This window comes from Excalfactoria chinensis, unplaced genomic scaffold (genome assembly GCF_039878825.1).
Source record: "Excalfactoria chinensis isolate bCotChi1 unplaced genomic scaffold, bCotChi1.hap2 Scaffold_68, whole genome shotgun sequence".
Taxonomy (NCBI): domain Eukaryota; kingdom Metazoa; phylum Chordata; class Aves; order Galliformes; family Phasianidae; genus Excalfactoria; species Excalfactoria chinensis.
This window is the reverse complement of record NW_027315710.1, coordinates 571,450-587,880: the sequence shown is the minus strand read 5'-3', so window position 1 is coordinate 587,880 and position 16,431 is coordinate 571,450. Positions and strand designations below refer to the sequence as shown.

Sequence of the window (16,431 nt, the reverse complement as noted above, 5' to 3'; positions counted from 1 at the left end):
GCCTACCTGTGCACGTAGCTGGTGTTCCCCAGGGGTCATTGCTGGGCCTGTCCTCTTCAACATCTTTATTGATGACCTGGATGAGGGCATTGAGTGCACCCTCAGTAAGCTCGCAGATGACACCAATTTGACTGAGAGTGTGGATCTGTCTGGGGTTAGCAAGGCCCTACAGAGGGCTCTGGACAGGCTGGAGAGCTGGGCTGAAGCCAATGGGATGAGGTTCACCAAGACCAAATGTCACATCCTGCACTTTGGGAGCTGGAATGGACTACCCAGGGGGTTGGTATAGTCACCGACCCTGGAGGTGTTCAAGGAATGAATGGATGTTGTGTTGAGGGACATGGATTAGTGGGAGCTATTGGTGATAGGTGAACAGTTGGACTGGATGATCTTGTAGGTCTTTCCCAACCTTGGTGATTCTATGATTATATGATATCTTGACCTTGTCTGGGTGCCCTTTTTATTTTAGCAAACACTCTCTGGGAGGACTCACCACATGTCGGGAATTAGTCACTGACCTCTAGAAATCTGGTGTTTAATTCATCAGATTTGAATATACTGTCATGATGCTGTTGTCTTTCAGGAGCTGTTTGCCATGAGGACCCAGGGACATCTCATGAGAGACAAGTGGGAAGGATAAAAATGACATCCTCTGCAACTGAGCTGGGCTGGGCTCCTGAGACACAGGAAGCTCATAAAAGTGTGTGGTGCTGCAGAGACAGCTGTGCCCAGGAGCAGCTCTTGTGCACAGCACAGCCTGCAGGTGACAGAAGGAGAGGAGAGAAAGGGAGAGAGCTTCCAGGATGCGTGAGGTGTGAGCAGCCTTCTGAGCCTGCTGCAGGAGCATTGCTGGCAGACCATGACAAGGTAAGTCTCACTTCAGGCCATGCAGCTGCTGTTCATAGAGGGTTAACTATAAATGGGATATCCAATAGCAGATCTGGCTGCAGGCACTGAATGTTTCTTTACTGTGGAAAAAGCCTTCTGCTCCAGCTGAGGGCTTCCGTGCTGCAGCGTCAGAGCACAGCCCTGAAGGCTTTGTTTCCCAGCATGCCTACAGTCTGCGCAGATGGGGCTGCAGGCGGGTGAGTGAGGCCCGGTGAGCTGCCCAGGACTCTGCAGGGAGATGTGTGGGAAGAAGGAGCCCCCCAGGAAGGCTTCTGCTTTCGCAGTTGCTGCCTGGGGCAGGGGGATCACAGCTCCACTGCACAACAAAATATTTGTGCCAGTGCTTTGCTAGAGGAGAATCAAGGCAGGGATTTTCCATTTCCTGTTCTGAGTGTAGGGGAAAGGATTAGGGGCAGAAATCTAATAGGGGCTGTCAACTTTGAACACAGCTCTGTGACTCTCCAGTTTCGGGAGATCCCGATGCATTGGTTATTTTGTGGACAGTCACACAAGTTGTGCTTTCAGCCTCTCATTACAAAAAGAATATAGTCAGTTTCAGTGATAGTTGTTTTCTGCAGACATAATTAGTTCACTTCTCCAGCAAACAGGCTGATTTCTATGAGATGATTTGAAGTGGAAAGATGCTGGGGCTGGGGTCTTGAAGAGCAGCTGCAGGAAAGAGGAAACTATCCAGGTGGCTGTAATATAATTAGGAAATGAGAAGAAAGTAAGAGCTCCCTAATATTCTACTCTTTAGGGGATGGTGAAATTCATGAAAATAACTTCAAGTTCTGGAGTAAAGTGAACATTTTCCAAAGGAAAAGGAAAATTATTATAGTATAGCAGGAGGAGTGTATCTGAGAATGATCTGAACTTGTCGTTATCTTCTGCACTGTGAACAGGACTCCAAGCCCAGGAACAGCAGATGCCCAACAGCAGCTCCATCAGCGAGTTCCTCCTGCTGCCGTTGGCAGACACGCGGCAGCTGCAGCTCCTGCATTTCTGGCTCTTGCTGGGCATCTACCTGGCTGCCCTCCTGGGCAACGGCCTCATCAGCACAGCCGTAGCCTGTGACCGCCGCCTGCACACCCCCATGTACTTGTTTCTCCTCAACCTGGCCCTCCTCGACCTGGGCTGCATCTCCACCACTCTCCCCAAAGCCATGGCCAACGTTCTCTGGGACACCAGGGCCATCTCCTACGCAGGATGTGCTGCACAGCTCTTTTTCTTTGTCTTCTTCCTCGCAGCAGAGTGTTCACTTCTCACCATCATGTCCTATGACCGCTACGTTGCCATCTGCAAGCCCCTGCACTATGGGACCTTGATGGACAGCAGAGCTTGTGCCACCATGGCAGCAGCTGCCTGGGGCGCTGGGGTTCTCAATTCCCTGCTGCACACTGCCAATACGTTTTCACTGCCTCTCTGCCAAGGCAATGTTGTCAACCAGTTTTTCTGTGAAATCCCCCAGATCCTCAAGCTCTCCTGCTCAGCCTCCATCCTCAGGGAACTTGTGCCTATCATTTTTAGCGTCTGTTTAGCATTTGGGTGCTTTGTTTTCATAGTTGTGTCCTATGTGCAGATCTTCATGGCTGTGCTTAGGATGCCCTCTGAGCAGGGACGGCACAAAGCCTTCTCCACGTGCCTCCCTCACCTGGCCGTGGTCTCCCTGTTTCTCATCACTGGCTTTTTTGCCCACCTGAAGCCCCCCTCCATTTCCTCCCCATCCATGGACCTGATGGTGTCATTTCTGTATGCAGTGGTTCCTTCAACACTGAACCCTATTATCTACAGCATGAGGAACAAGGAGATCAAGCACGCTCTCAGCAAGGTGTTGCAATACGCACTATTCCTGCTTCCATAAAGTGCACATTTTCCTCACACATTTTCCCAGTGATGGTTCTTTATGTTTTATGCATCATTGATTGTTTGATTGTGTGTGATATAAAAACCTGCAAAAAAATGTTACTGAACTTATAAATAAAAATTTATTGCAATTCTTTCCTACCTAATTTCCATTTTCTCACTCCAAGCGCTCATGAAAACTTGGAACCAGACTCCCTGGAAAAGTTGAAGGATTCCTAATAAGCTTTCAAAATGGACTTTTCCTTAGCTCTCCTCTCTCTTCTTACCTTGTCTGGGTCTGGGAGAGGTACAGCCACTGACAGCAGCACAACGTGCTCCTTTCATTCTTGCTCACTTTCCACTGCCACAGTGCTCTCACATCCTCTCATTTGTGCTGGACACAAATTTGTGTGTTTTGTGTGTCTCACAACCGTCCTGTTGTCTCTACAGCAGCACTCTGGGGCTGCAGTCAGTAGCCGGCAATATGAACGGCTGTGTCAGAGCTGGTCTTCTTGCTGGCACTGCCGTAACAAGAGGGCTCCTTCAGAGCAGGACCAGAGAACTGGAGGCCTCTTCCAGAGCTGGTGTAAGGAATAAACCTCAGGAGCTGCTCCCTGAGAAGACCTCGAGATCTTCTGGTGCTCTTCACTGAGTGACGGGGGCAGACTCAAGACAGTACTCAAAACGGGGACACACTGTTTTGAGGTTTAAATTATATGCATTGAGGTAAAAAGAAAAAGTATAACAATTATGACAAATATATTTATACATCTAAAAATATATTATATTACTACATATGTACCATACATTCATTTGCAAACATATATGCATAGATAATAATTTATATGAATAAATATTTTCAAATCCAGGACCTGTTGCAGGGCTTTTAACAGCCTCAAGCTCACTGTAGGAGCTGAAGGGGCTGATGGGCTGTTGCAGGATTTGGAGCAACTGCAGAGCTCATTGCCAGAGCTGGAATCACCACAGGACCTGTCACTGAAGTTGGAGCAGCCACTGGGCTCATTGGAGGGGTTGGAGTGACCACAGGGCTGTAGCTCCTGGCATGCCTCACTTCCCTTGGGAGGCATTTGCTTCATTTGATTAACTTCAATCCTAGAACCATTGAATCACCAGGGCTGGAAAAGACCTATAAGATCATCTAGTCCAACTGTTCACCTATTACCAATAGCTCCCAGTAAACCATGTCCCTCAACACAACATCCAGTCATTCCTTGAATGCCTTCAGAATCGGTGATTCCTGCACATCCCTGGGCAGTCCATTCCAGTGCCTGACCACCCTTTCCGAGAAGTAATACTTCCTAATGTCTGGCCTGAATCTCCCCTACTGCAGATTGCAACCATTCCCTCTACTCCTATGACTAAAGATACGAGAGAAGAGGCTGACCCCCAGCTCACTACAACCTCCCTTCAGAAAGTTACCGAAAGCAATAAGGTTTCCCTGAGCCTCCTCATATGACTTCAGGTTCAGGGACACAGACAGTGGTGCCAGTGCCAATGCCCTGTGACTAAAGCCCGGTGTCCGCCGCTGTGCTTCCCTGCTGCCTATTTCATGTCCCTCATCCTCCAGGTGACTCCAGATCTCCTAAATAAATGGCTGTGGTTAAGGCCATGTTTTCAGCAGGCCATCTAGACGCATGCTCCTGCCACTGCCCTCCAGATTTCTTCATCCCTTGCTCTTTGTTCACTCAGATACCTCCCAATTATCTGTCTGATTTCTGACTTTCAAGGGGATTACTCAAATTTTCTCCATCACTCCAACGTCTGATGGACAGTGTTGTCAAATCCTTCACCGTGACTCTATCTATCCTTTCATATCATTTTTCTTTTTCTTCTTTTCCTTTTTCTTCTTCTCTTCTTTTTTCTTTTTCTCTTTCTCTCTCTCTCTCTTTTTTTTTTTTTAAAGCACAATGTCTGAGTGATGTTCATTAATGTCAGTGAAAGTGAAAAAGTGATTTGAAGACAAAGATAGAAATGAATAACTTTGTACCCTCATTTACACTTTCACATACCCTCAAGTACACTTCCATTAGCCATTAACAATTACACTTTCTTATACCATCAAAACAGTTTGTCAAACAATACAGTTCTTCAGTTCCCATACGACCCTTAATGCCATATATCTTTCCATTAACAGTCTGTATTATTCAGTTATAAACACCTCAATGCAGAACCAGCACTGACTGTCCCACCTCCCTCACACACTTTCTCACAAGCAGAACATAGTATTACATAAATGGGTTGACACTCATTAAATATGATAATAAAAAGTGCTTTTTAAAGTATGTTAAGAGTAAAAGGAAGACTAGGGAAACTGTGGGTCCCCTGCTAAGTGAGGGGCGTGGTCTGGTGACAGGGGACGCTGAGAAGGTGGTGATACCAAAGGCCTTCTTTGTTTCTGTCTACAGTGAAAAATCTCTCAGGAATCCCAGGCCCTTAAGCTTAGTGGGAGGGTCTGGGGAATGGAAGACTTGCCTTTAGTCAGGGATGAGGTGGTCCATGAGCACCTAGGCCATACCAACGTTCATAAATCCATGGGACCAGATGTGGTGCATCTACGGGTGCTGAGGGAGCTGGAAGAAGTGACAGCCGCTCTCTATAATCTTCGAGAGGTCTTGGAGAATGGGAGAGGTGCCTGAAGACTGGAGGATAGCCAATGTCGCTCCAGTCTTCAAAGAGTGCATGAATGAAGATCCAGGTAATTATAGGCCAGGCAGCTTCACCTCTGTCCCTTGAAATGTGGTGGAACAGCTTGTGCTGGATGCCATCTCCAGACAGCTGGAAGAAAGGGAGGTTATCAGGAGTAGTCAGCATGGGTCCACCAAGGGGAGGTCGTGCTCGACCAACCTGGTAGCCTTCTATGACATTTTCACTGGCTTTGTAGATGGGGAGAGAGCAGTGGATGTCATCTACCTTGATTTCAGCAAGGCATTTGATACTGTCCCCATGACATTCGTATAACAAAGCTGAGGAAGTGTGGGATAGATGAGTGGACAGTGAGGTGGGTTGAGAACTGTCTGACTGGCAGAGCACAGAGGGTCGTCGTTGGTGGTGCAGAGTCTGGTTGGTGACCTGTAAGTAGCGGTGTCTCCCAGGGGTCAGGGCTGGGTCCAGTCTTGTTCAACATCTTTATCAGCAAACTTGACAAGGGAATAGTGGCCACCAACATCAAGTTTGTTGATGATAGGAAGTTGGGAGGATTGGCTGACATGCCTGTGGGCTGTTCTTCCATTCAGCGAGACCTGGACAGGCTGGAGAGCTGGGCAGTAAGAATCCAGATGGGGTTTAAAAAAAGCAGGTGTAGAGTCTTTCACTTAGGGAGGAATAATTGCATGCACCAGGACAGGCTGGGGGATGCTGGAGAGGAGCTCTGCAGAGATTGACCTGGGTTTCCTGATGGATGACAGGTTGGCCATGAGCCAGCAGTGTGCCCTTTTGGCCAAAAAGGCCAATGGCATTCTGGGGTGCATAGAAAAGAGGGTTGCCAGGGGGTCGAGGGAGGTGATCCTTCACCTCTAATCTGCCCTGGTAAGGACTCATCTGGAGTACTGTGTCTAGTTCGGGAACATCTTTAAAAAAAACAAACAAACAAAAAAAAAAAAAAATAACAAAAAACAAAAAACAAAAAAAAAAAAAAAAACATGGATCTCTTGGAAACACTGAAGTAAAGGGCTACAAAGATTGCGAAGGGTCTGGATCATCTGTCATATGAATAAAAGCTAAGTGAGCTGAGTCTGTTTAGCCTTGAAAAAGAAGTCTGAGAGGGGTCCTGATCCAGGTCTATAAATACCTGAGGTGTGGGTGGCAAAGTGGTGAGGCCAAACTCTTTTCAGCAGTGTGTGGAGACAGGACAAGGGGAAATGGCCGGAAACTGGAGCATAGGAAGTTCCACACGAATGTGTGCAAGAACTTCTTTAAGGTGAGGGTGACGGAGCACTGGAACAGGCTGCCCAAAGAGGGTTGTGGAGTCTCCTTGTCTGGAGATAGTCAAGACCCGCATGGACACCTAGCTGTGCGCCTACTTGGTGTTCCCCAGAGGTCAGTGCTGGTGACTTTCCTCTTCAGTTTCTTTATTGTTGACCTAGATGAGGGCATCGAGTGAAACCTAAGTAAGTTTGCAGATGACACCAAATTGGCTGGGAGTGTGGATCTGCCTGGGGTTAGAAAGGCCCTACAGCGGAATCTGGACAGGCTGGAGAGATAAGCTGAAGTCAATGGGATGAAGTTCACCAAGACCAAAAACCGTGTCCTGCACTTTGGGACGTGGAATGGACTTCCCAGGGGTGTGGTGAATTCACGGACCCTGGAGGTGTTCAAGGAATGATTGGATGTTGTGTTGAAGGACATGGATTAGTGGGAGCTATTGCTGATAGGTGAACATCTGGACTAGATGATCGTGTAGGTCTTTGCCAACATTGGTGATTCTATTATTCTATGCTATTGTGTCCTTGTCTGTGTGCCCTTTTAGTTTCAGCAAACACTCTCTGGGAGGACTCACCACGTCTGGAATTAGTCACTGACCACTAGAAATCTGGTGTTAAATTCAACAGATTTTAATGTGCTGTCATGATGCTGTTGTCTTTCAGGAGCTGTTGACCATGAAAATCCCAAACATCTCAGGAGAGACAAGTGGGAAGGATAAAGATGATATCCTCTGTTACTGAGCTGGGCTGGGCTCCTGAGACACAGGAAGCTCAACCAGGGCCATCTCCTACGCAGGATGTGCTGCACAGATCTTTTTCTTTGCTTTCTTCCTCTCAGCAGAGTATTCCCTTCTCACCATCATGTCCTATGACCGCTATGTTGCCATCTGCAAGCCCCTGCACTACGGGACCTTGATGGACAGCAGAGCTTGTGCCACCATGGCAGCAGCTGCCTGGGGCACTGGGGTTCTCTATTCCCTGCTGCACACTGCCAGTACGTTTTCACTGCCTCTCTGCCAAGGCAATGTTGTCAACCAGTTTTTCTGTGAAATCCCCCAATTCCTCAAGCTCTCCTGCCCAGGCTCCTACCTCAGAGAACTTGTTCTTGTCATTTTTAATGCCAGTTTATTGTTTGGGTGCTTTGTTTTCATAGTTGTGTCCTATGTGCAGGTCTTCCTTGCCGTGCTGAGGATGCCTTCTGAGCAGGGAAGGCACAAAGCCTTCTCCACGTGCCTCCCTCACCTGGCCGTGGTCTCCCTCTTTCTCTGCACTGCATTCTTTGTCTACCTGAAGCCCTCCTCCATTTCTTCCCCACTCCTGGATCTGACAGTGGCACTTGTGTACACAATGGTGCCTCCAACACTGAACCCTATTATCTACAGCATGAGGAACAGGGAGATAAAGCACGCTCTCAGAAAGGTGTTGCAACATGCACTATTCCAGCTTCAATAAAGCGCACATCTTCCTCACAGGATTCCCAGTGATGGTTCTTCATGTTTTATGCATCTTTGATTCTTTGATTCTGTAAATGTTATACGGCAATCTGCAATGAAATGTTGCAATTAACTTCTCTTCTTCTTTCCTGCCTACTTTCCATTTTCTCACTCCAAGAGCTCATGTAAACATCGAACCAGATTCCCTGAATATATTAAAAGATACCTAAAAGGCTTTCAAATAAAGATAATACCTTTTGTTTTCTCTCTTCCTACCTTGACTGGGTCTGAGGGAGGTACAGCCACAGACAGCAGCACAACGTGCTCTTTTCATTCCTGCTCTCTTTACACTGCCACAGTGCTCTCAAGTCCTCTCATTTGTGCTGGCCTGAAGGTCTTGTGTGTCTCACAACAGTCCTGTTTTCTCTACAGCAGCACTCCGGGGCTGCAGTCAGTAGCTGACAATATGAACGGCTGTGTCAGAGCTGGTCTCCTTGCTGGCACTGCCATAACAATAGGCCCCTTCAGAGCAGGGCCAGAGAACTGGAGGCCTCTTCCAAAGCTGGTGTAAGGAATATACCTCAGGAGCTGCTCCCTGAGAAGACCTCGAGATCTTCTGGTGCTCTTCACTGAGTGACAGGGACAGTTTCAAGAGTCTAAATGAGATCTGTAAGGGACTCAGGACAGTGCTGTGCTTTAGAATTTGTGGGTTGAAGTAAAGCTACTTACTGAGACAGAGAATAAAAAATGCGTAATCATTATGACAAGTACATGTATATTTGTATTTGCACACACATACATGTTATATATATGGTATATTTTCACATATAGTCAATATATGCTGTTGCAAACATATATGCATAGATACTAATATGTATGCATATAAGTTTGCAATTCCAGGACCTTTGGCAGGGGTTTTGACAGCCACAGGGTTCACTGTAGGAGCTGTAGCAGCCGCTGGGCTGTTGCAGGAGCGCATCTCATTGCCCTATCTGGAATCACCACAGAACCAGTGACAGAAACTAGGGCAGCCACTGGGCTGATTCGAAGGGTTGGAGCAACCACATGGCTGTACCTGCTGGCACAGCGCACCTCCTCTGGGAGGAATTTGTTTCATTTTGCTATAGCAGTACTTGGAACAGCTACAGGACCTGTTGCAGAGTGACTGCAGAGCTCATTATAAAGGGAGAAGTGACAGCGGGATCTGTCCCAGATCTTGGAGCAACTGCAGGACGTGCAGCAAAGCCTTGGAGCTGCTGCAGGGTCTGTGCCAGGAGTTGCAGATGCTGCAGCACTGTCTGCAGATCCAGCTCTCTTCCCCTTGAGGATGCTGAAGAGTGTTGAACACAGCTCAGTAGGTGTTGGCCAGGCCCTTGCACACTGCAGTCACTTGTGCCTCTATGGGATTACCAGGGCCACAGCAGACCTTCCCCCATATTCTACCAGGTTCTCAGGATTCTGCAGTTGTTCGGAGATGAAGTTCCAAAGCCCTGGGTTGTGCCCACCATTCCAGGCAGCTGCCCAGACCGTCCCAAAACCCCTGCCATGCAAAGCTGTCTCACCGTGGTTCAGATCTCTCAGTGATATTCTTGATTAATTGTTTAATCTGAGACATAACCTGAAACACATTAACGACATGTAGCAATGGGAGCGTGTAGGTTTGAGCTTCCCATGGATAGTCAAAATCCTCAGGAGCTATTGGAACTAGCTCTGGAGCTCCAGGGAAAGAAGAAGTGAGAGGGAGGCAGAGGGACTGCTGGAAAGTGTCCTCCTTTCTCTCCTCCTTAGCCAGACTCCCTAAAAAGACAAAGTATAGGGTGTAATTACTGATCATATCAACAATATTCCTTCCAAAACCCAAAGATGAACATAGAGCTGAATGTGCACAGAACTTCACTTTGTCAGCTGCCATTTTATCGTGATATAAACCAAGGTCAAACAGCATAGCAAAATAAATACCCGAATCCAGTTCCCAGAGTTGACAAACAGTGCAGCAGGGAAAACAAGCAGCAAGCAAGGAGCTGTGCAATGCAGCTTCATGAGAAGACACAACAAGCTCCACAAACAGGGAAACAATCAGCATCATGGCCAGCAATTCTGCAGCTTCCACAGAGCCCTGTGTTAACTCGCTCTGGACAGATGTGCTGTTATCTCAATCCTTGGAGCCCCACATCGGGCACCAAAATGATGGTGGTGCATAGGGTAACCTATTACAGGCTTGAAGCCATTTCCCCTAGTCCAATCATTAATGGCACAAGAGGCCAACCCCCAGCTCACCACAACCTCCCTTCAGGAAGTTATAGAGACCAGTGAGGTCTCTCTCCTGAGCCTCCACTTTTCCAGGCTGAACATTCCCAGCTCCTGCAGCATGGCTCCACCAGGCTCCTCCCAGACCCCTCACCAGCTTTGTAGCCCTCCTCTGAACACGTTCCAGGGCCTCAATGTCTTTCTTGTGCTGAGGTGCCCAAAACTGGACACAGTGCTCAACGTGTGGTCTCACCAGAGCTGAGTACAGGGGGACAATTACCTCCCTGTTCCTGCTAGTAACACTGTTTCTGATGCAAGCCAGGATGCCGTTGGCCTTCCTGGCCATCCAGGCACACTTTTGGCTCATGTTCAGCCAAGCATCAGTCAGTACCCCCAGGTCCATTTCCTCTATGCAGTCTTCCAGCCACTCCGCCCCAAGCGGGGTTGATGTAGCCAAAGTGCAGGACCCGGCATTTGGTCTTGTTGAACCTCATCCCATTGGCTTCAGCCCAGCTCTCCAGCCTGTCCAGATCCCTCTGTAGGGCCTCGCTACTCCCAGGCAGATCCACACTCCCAGCCAATTTGCAAACTTACTGAGGGTGCACTCAATGCCCTCATCCTGGTCATCAATAAAGACATTGAAGAGGACAGGCCCCAGCACTGACCCCTGGGGAACACCACTTATGAAAGGTCGCCAGCTGGATTTAACTCCATTCACCACCACTCTCTGGGCCCGGCCCTCCAGCCAGCTCTTTACCCAGCCTAGAGTGTACCCATCCAAGCCACGGGCTGCCAGCTTCTGCAGGAGAATAGCATGGGAGACAGTGTCGAAGGCTTTGCTGAAATCTAGGTAGAGCACATCAACAGCCTTTCCCTCATCCAGCAGATGGGTCACTAGATCATAAAAGGAGATCAGATTGGTTGGTCAAACAGGACCTGCCCTTCATGAACCTGAAGAACAACAAAACCGCTCTTGAAAACTATGTTGAAAGCAATGGGTGGTGGAACATCTAAGCACTGGGAAAAGCATCTGGCAGAAGCCACTTGGTTGGTCAATACTAGAGGATCTGTCAATCGTGATGGCCCTACCTAGCCCCCTACACACTATAGAAGGAGATAAGGTACCTGTTGTACATGTAAAGAACATGTTGAGAAAAGCTGTTTGGGTCCTTCCAGCCTCTGGAAAGGGAAAACCTGTCCGTGGAACTGTTTTTGCACAGGGACCTGGGTGTACTTGGTGGGTGATGCAGAAGGATGGGGATGTTCAAGGTGTACTGCAAGGTAAATTAATGCTGGGGGAGTGCAGTCAGTAATTCTATGTATCTATATATATATTTGCATGTGTAGTGTATTTTAGTTATTATAGCCATACATTTTGTTATATTACATTTAATCTATTTTATCATAGTTCATATACATGTATATATATATATGTATAACCATGATGTAATAATGTAGAATAAGGGGTGGAATGTCATGGTTTTGTGCTGTTGCTGTTAATATTCTACATCATGACATCATGTGCAGTATGAATCACACTTCAGGTATTTATAAACCTGGATCAAGTCCCCTCTCAGCCTTCTTTTCTCAAGGCTAAACAGACCCAGTTCCCTAAGTCTCTCCTCATAGGGGAGATGCTCCAGACCCTTCACCATCTTTGTGGCCCTCCGCTGGACTCTTTCCAAGAGATCCCTGTCTTTTTTGTACTGGGGAGCCCAGAACTGGACACAGTACTCCAGATGAGGCCTCACCAGGGCAGAGTAGAGGGGGAGGATCACCTCCCTTGACCTGCTGGCCACGCTCTTTTTAATGCACCCCAGAATGCCATTGGCCTTTTTGGCTACAAGGGCACACTGCTGGCTCATGGCCAACCTGTCGTCCACCAGGACACCCAGGTCCCTCTCAGCAGAGCTCCTCTCCAGCAGCTCATCCCCCAACCTGTACTGGTGTATGCAGTTTTTTCTACCTAGATGCAAGACTCTACACTTGCTTTTGTTAAACCTCATCCGGTTTCTTACTGCCCAAGAGAAGAGCTGCTCCAAAGTAATGCCTCCTCTTCTATTAACTGGGCTGTAAAATCAGAGGCGTATGTTGGAGGTTTGGCTGTAGAGGTCGAACATTGCCACCAACATCCTATAAAATTTGCTATTGTGTGACAGATGACAGCAGAGGGGCAGCCTGACAGAATGGCATCTGACATGGAGGTGCACATGAAGAAAAGGTTTGCCACTGAATTCCTCCAAACAGGAGACAGGTGCACTGGTTGACATCCACCAAAACTTGCTGAATGTTTCTGTAGACCAAATGGTGGATGTGAGCAGGGTGAGGCAGTGCGAGGTGTGTTTCAGCATTACTAAGTGTGGGTAACCTTTGCTTGGTACGTTTGCTTATGAGCATGGCATGTAGGCTCCTCTTCCCTCCCCTCAGTTTCCCATTGGTGTTCTCCAGGCTTCTCCTGACCTCCTCATGTCAGTCATCTCATTAGGGGCAGCTTTCCACCTACCAGCCTAGGCTCCAGAATGGCTCCTGTGGAACCTGGGTAACTTTAATCGGACCTTTGTGCAGGATTCCTTTACTACAGACCATCCTGGAGGCAGTGACCTCCTCTGTGTCCAAAATGGAAGAAGCCCTGAAGGAAGCTCTGATCAATGGAGTGGAATTGTGGTCAATGGAGTGAAATCCAGTTGGCGGCCGGTCACAAGCGGTGTCCCCCATTGCTCAGTGCTGGGACCGCTTCTGTTTAACATCTTCATTGATAATCTGGACGGGGGGATTGAGTGCACCTTTAGTAAGTTTGCAGACGGCACCAAGTTGGGAGGGAGTGTAGATCTGCCTGAGTGGAGAAGGGCACTACAGAGGGACCTGGAGAGATTGGATTGGTAGGCCAAGGTTAAGGCATGAGTTCCAATGGGACCAATTGTTGGGTCCTGCATTTTGGTCACAACAACCCCAGGCAACCCTACAGGCTTGGGGAGGTGTGGCTAGAAAGCTGCCTGATGGAAAGGGACCTTGGTGTGCTGATGGACATTCGGCTGAATATGAGCCAGCAGTGTGCCCATGTGGCCAAGAGGGCGAGTGGCATCCTGGCTTGTATCAAGAATGGTGTGGTGAGCAGGACTGGGGAACTCATCCTGATACTGCAATAGCATTGATGAGGCCAAACCTCGAATACTGTGTTCAGTTTTGGGCACCTCAGTACAAAAAAGACATGGAGGTACTGGAGCAGGACCAGAGAAGAGCAACGAGGCTTGTGAAGGGCTGGGAAAATCGACCCTATGAGGAGAGGCTGAGGAAACTGGGGCTGTTTAGTCTGGGGAAAAGGAGGCTGAGGGGAGACCTTATTGCTCTCTTCTAGTATCCATAAAGAGTTTACAGTGAGAGCAGGGCAAGTCTCTTCTTACTGGTGACATGTGACAGGATGAGGGGAAATGGCCTCAAGTTGCTCCAGGGCAAGTTCAGGTTGGACAGTAGGAAACATTTCCTTACAGAAAGGGTAGTTAAATGTTAAATGTTAAATGATAAATGTTAATGTAGACAAAACAGTGGATGTGAGCAGAGTGAAGCAGTGGGAGGTGAGTTTCAGCAGTGGTAAATGTAGGTCACCTTTGCTGGTGCAGATGGTTATAAGCAGGGCACATAGGCTTCTCTTCCCTCCCCTCAGGCTCCCATATCTGTTCTCCAGGCTTCTCCTGACCTCCTCATGTCAGTCATCTCATTAGGAGCAGCTTTCTACCCACCAGTATATGCACCAAGAATGGCACCTGTAGGTGATGGATAACTTTTCCCGGACCATGTGCAGGATTCCTATACCTCAGACAATCCTGGAGGCAGTGACCACCTCTGTGTATAAAACGGAAGAAGCCCTGGAGGAAGCTTGGAAACTTCTGACATGATAACCCATATCCAAGAACTTGTCCTGTGCAGGGTCTCACAGGGAATATGGAAGAGGGGACCTGACAACCAATCTGCAAACCAGCTGCTGCTGCTGGCCTCTCAGAGGCACTGACAGATGTGAGCCTGAAAGCACAGACCCCAGCCAGAAGCCCAGGGATGGCCCGTCAGTTCTTGCAGGCTGAAGGCACTGCACAGTTTGATGAACAGATGTGTGCTTCCTGCTGGACTGTGGGTTTCTGAGAACATCTGACCCCAAAAGCTCCAGTAATGTCTCACAAGAAGGACAGACAGAGTCACTGGACATCCTTTATTCTGTTAAGGTTCACAGAGAGCTCAGGGATATGACTTAGCAGAGGGATGTTAGAGTTAGGGTACAGTGGTTAGGCTGTGGTTGGACTTGATGATCTTCAAGGTCTTTTACAACCTGGATAATTTTATGATTCTATGTTTATGTGCAGTGTGTCTGGGCTACAATACAAAGGTACAAGCTGAATAAAAATTGATTTGAGTAATGATGTTTTACAGAAAAACATTACAGTACTTAAAAAAAAGAAAAGAAAAAAAAGAAAAAAAAGGAATAAATAACACACATAAAATGGACAGAACAACAATAAAAGAGAGTTTGATTCAGAAAAAAACTGCATTATAAGTCATGAATTCGAAAAGATGGGCCATTCACTGCTATTGAAACAAATTTGGAAATCACTTTCCTTATTGCATCTTTGACCTCCTGGTTCCTCATGCTGTAGATGAGGGGGTTCACTGCTGGAGGCACCACCGAGTATAGAAGTGCCATCATCAGGTCCGAGGATGGCGAGGAGACAGAGGGGGGCTTCAGGTAGGCATAAATACCAGTGATGATAAACAGGGAGACCACAGCCAGGTGAGGGAGGCATGTGGAGAAGGTTTTGTGCCGTCCCTGCTCAGATGGCATCCTCAGCACAGCAAGGAAGATCTGCACATAGGACACAACCATGAAAACAAAGCACCCAAAGGCTAAACTGACACTAAAAATGATAAGCACAAGTTCCCTGAGATTTGATTCTGAGCAGGAGAGCTTGAGGATCTGGGGGATTTCACAGAAAAACTGGTTGACAACATTGCCTTGGCAGAGAGGCAGTGAAAATGTACTGGCAGTGTGCAGCAGGGAATAGACAACTGCTACACCCCAGGCAGCTGCTACCATGGTGGCACAAGCTCTGCTGTCCATCAAGGTCCCGTAGTGCAGGGGCTTGCAGATGGCAACGTAGCGGTCATAGGACATGATGGTGAGAAGGGAAAACTCTGCTGAAAAGAAGAGGAGAAAGAAAAAGATCTGTGCAGCACATCCTGCGTAGGAGATGGCCCTGGTGTCCCAGAGGGCGTTGGCCATGGCTTTGGGGAGAGTGGTGGAGATGCAGCCCAGGTCGAGGAGGGCCAGGTTGAGAAGGAAGAAGTACATGGGGGTGTGCAGGCGGCGGTCGCAGGCTACGGCTGTGCTGATGAGGCCGTTGCCCAGGAGGGCAGCCAGGTAGATGCCCAGCAAGAGCCAGAAGTGCAGGAGCTGCAGCTGCCGCGTGTCTGCCAACGGCAGCAGGAGGAACTCGCTGATGGAGCTGCTGTTGGGCATCAGCTGTTGCTGGGCTTGGAGTCCTGCTCAGAGTGCAGAAGATAACGACAAGTCCAGACACTTCTCAGACACACTCCTCCTTCTGTAATATGATATGATTTTATTCTCCTACAGCAGTGTACATTTAGCACCACAACTTGCATTTAATTTCATGTATTTCAGCATTCTATAAGCAGAAGCAGCATATGGAACTCTAACCTTCCTCTTATTTTCTTATCATATCCCGTCTCCCTGGATTTTTTCATCTTTTTCATGTCTCATATCTTTACCCCAACTGCTTTTAGATCCCCAAACCCAGCCTCTGTGCCGTTCAACTTCAGTTTGAAAAAGCTGCTTGTTCGCAGGTTAAGTGAATTATTCATGTCTACTGAAAATGATGATAATTTCAATTGGTTCCATCCTTTGAGAAAGAGGAGACTGACAGCTCATCTTGTGTGACTGTTCACAAAACAAGCCATTGATTGAAGAAAAGTTCTCAGAGCTGTGACAGTCCCTATGAGATTTCTGCCTCCAATCATTTCTGCCTTCCCTCAGAACAGGAAATGGAAAATCCCATCCTTGGCTCTCCTCTCACAAA

At 47.9% G+C, this 16,431-nt stretch overlaps 2 protein-coding genes across 2 annotated transcripts; one reads left to right on the top strand and one right to left on the bottom strand.

Moving 5' to 3' along the window:
- The first annotated feature begins 1,069 nt into the window (after positions 1-1,069).
- Positions 1,070-2,749, top strand: LOC140265102 (olfactory receptor 14J1-like). The gene is made up of 2 exons (XM_072360983.1): positions 1,070-1,085; positions 2,136-2,749. Exons 1-2 carry the CDS (start codon positions 1,070-1,072, stop codon positions 2,747-2,749), a joined length of 630 nt encoding a protein of 209 aa, XP_072217084.1.
- Positions 2,750-14,888: 12,139 nt separating this feature from the next.
- LOC140265179 (olfactory receptor 14J1-like) lies at positions 14,889-15,854 on the bottom strand. Its single transcript, XM_072361064.1, has one exon. The coding sequence runs from the start codon at positions 15,852-15,854 to the stop codon at positions 14,889-14,891; it is 966 nt and encodes a 321-aa protein (XP_072217165.1).
- Between the last annotated feature and the right edge of the window lie 577 nt (positions 15,855-16,431).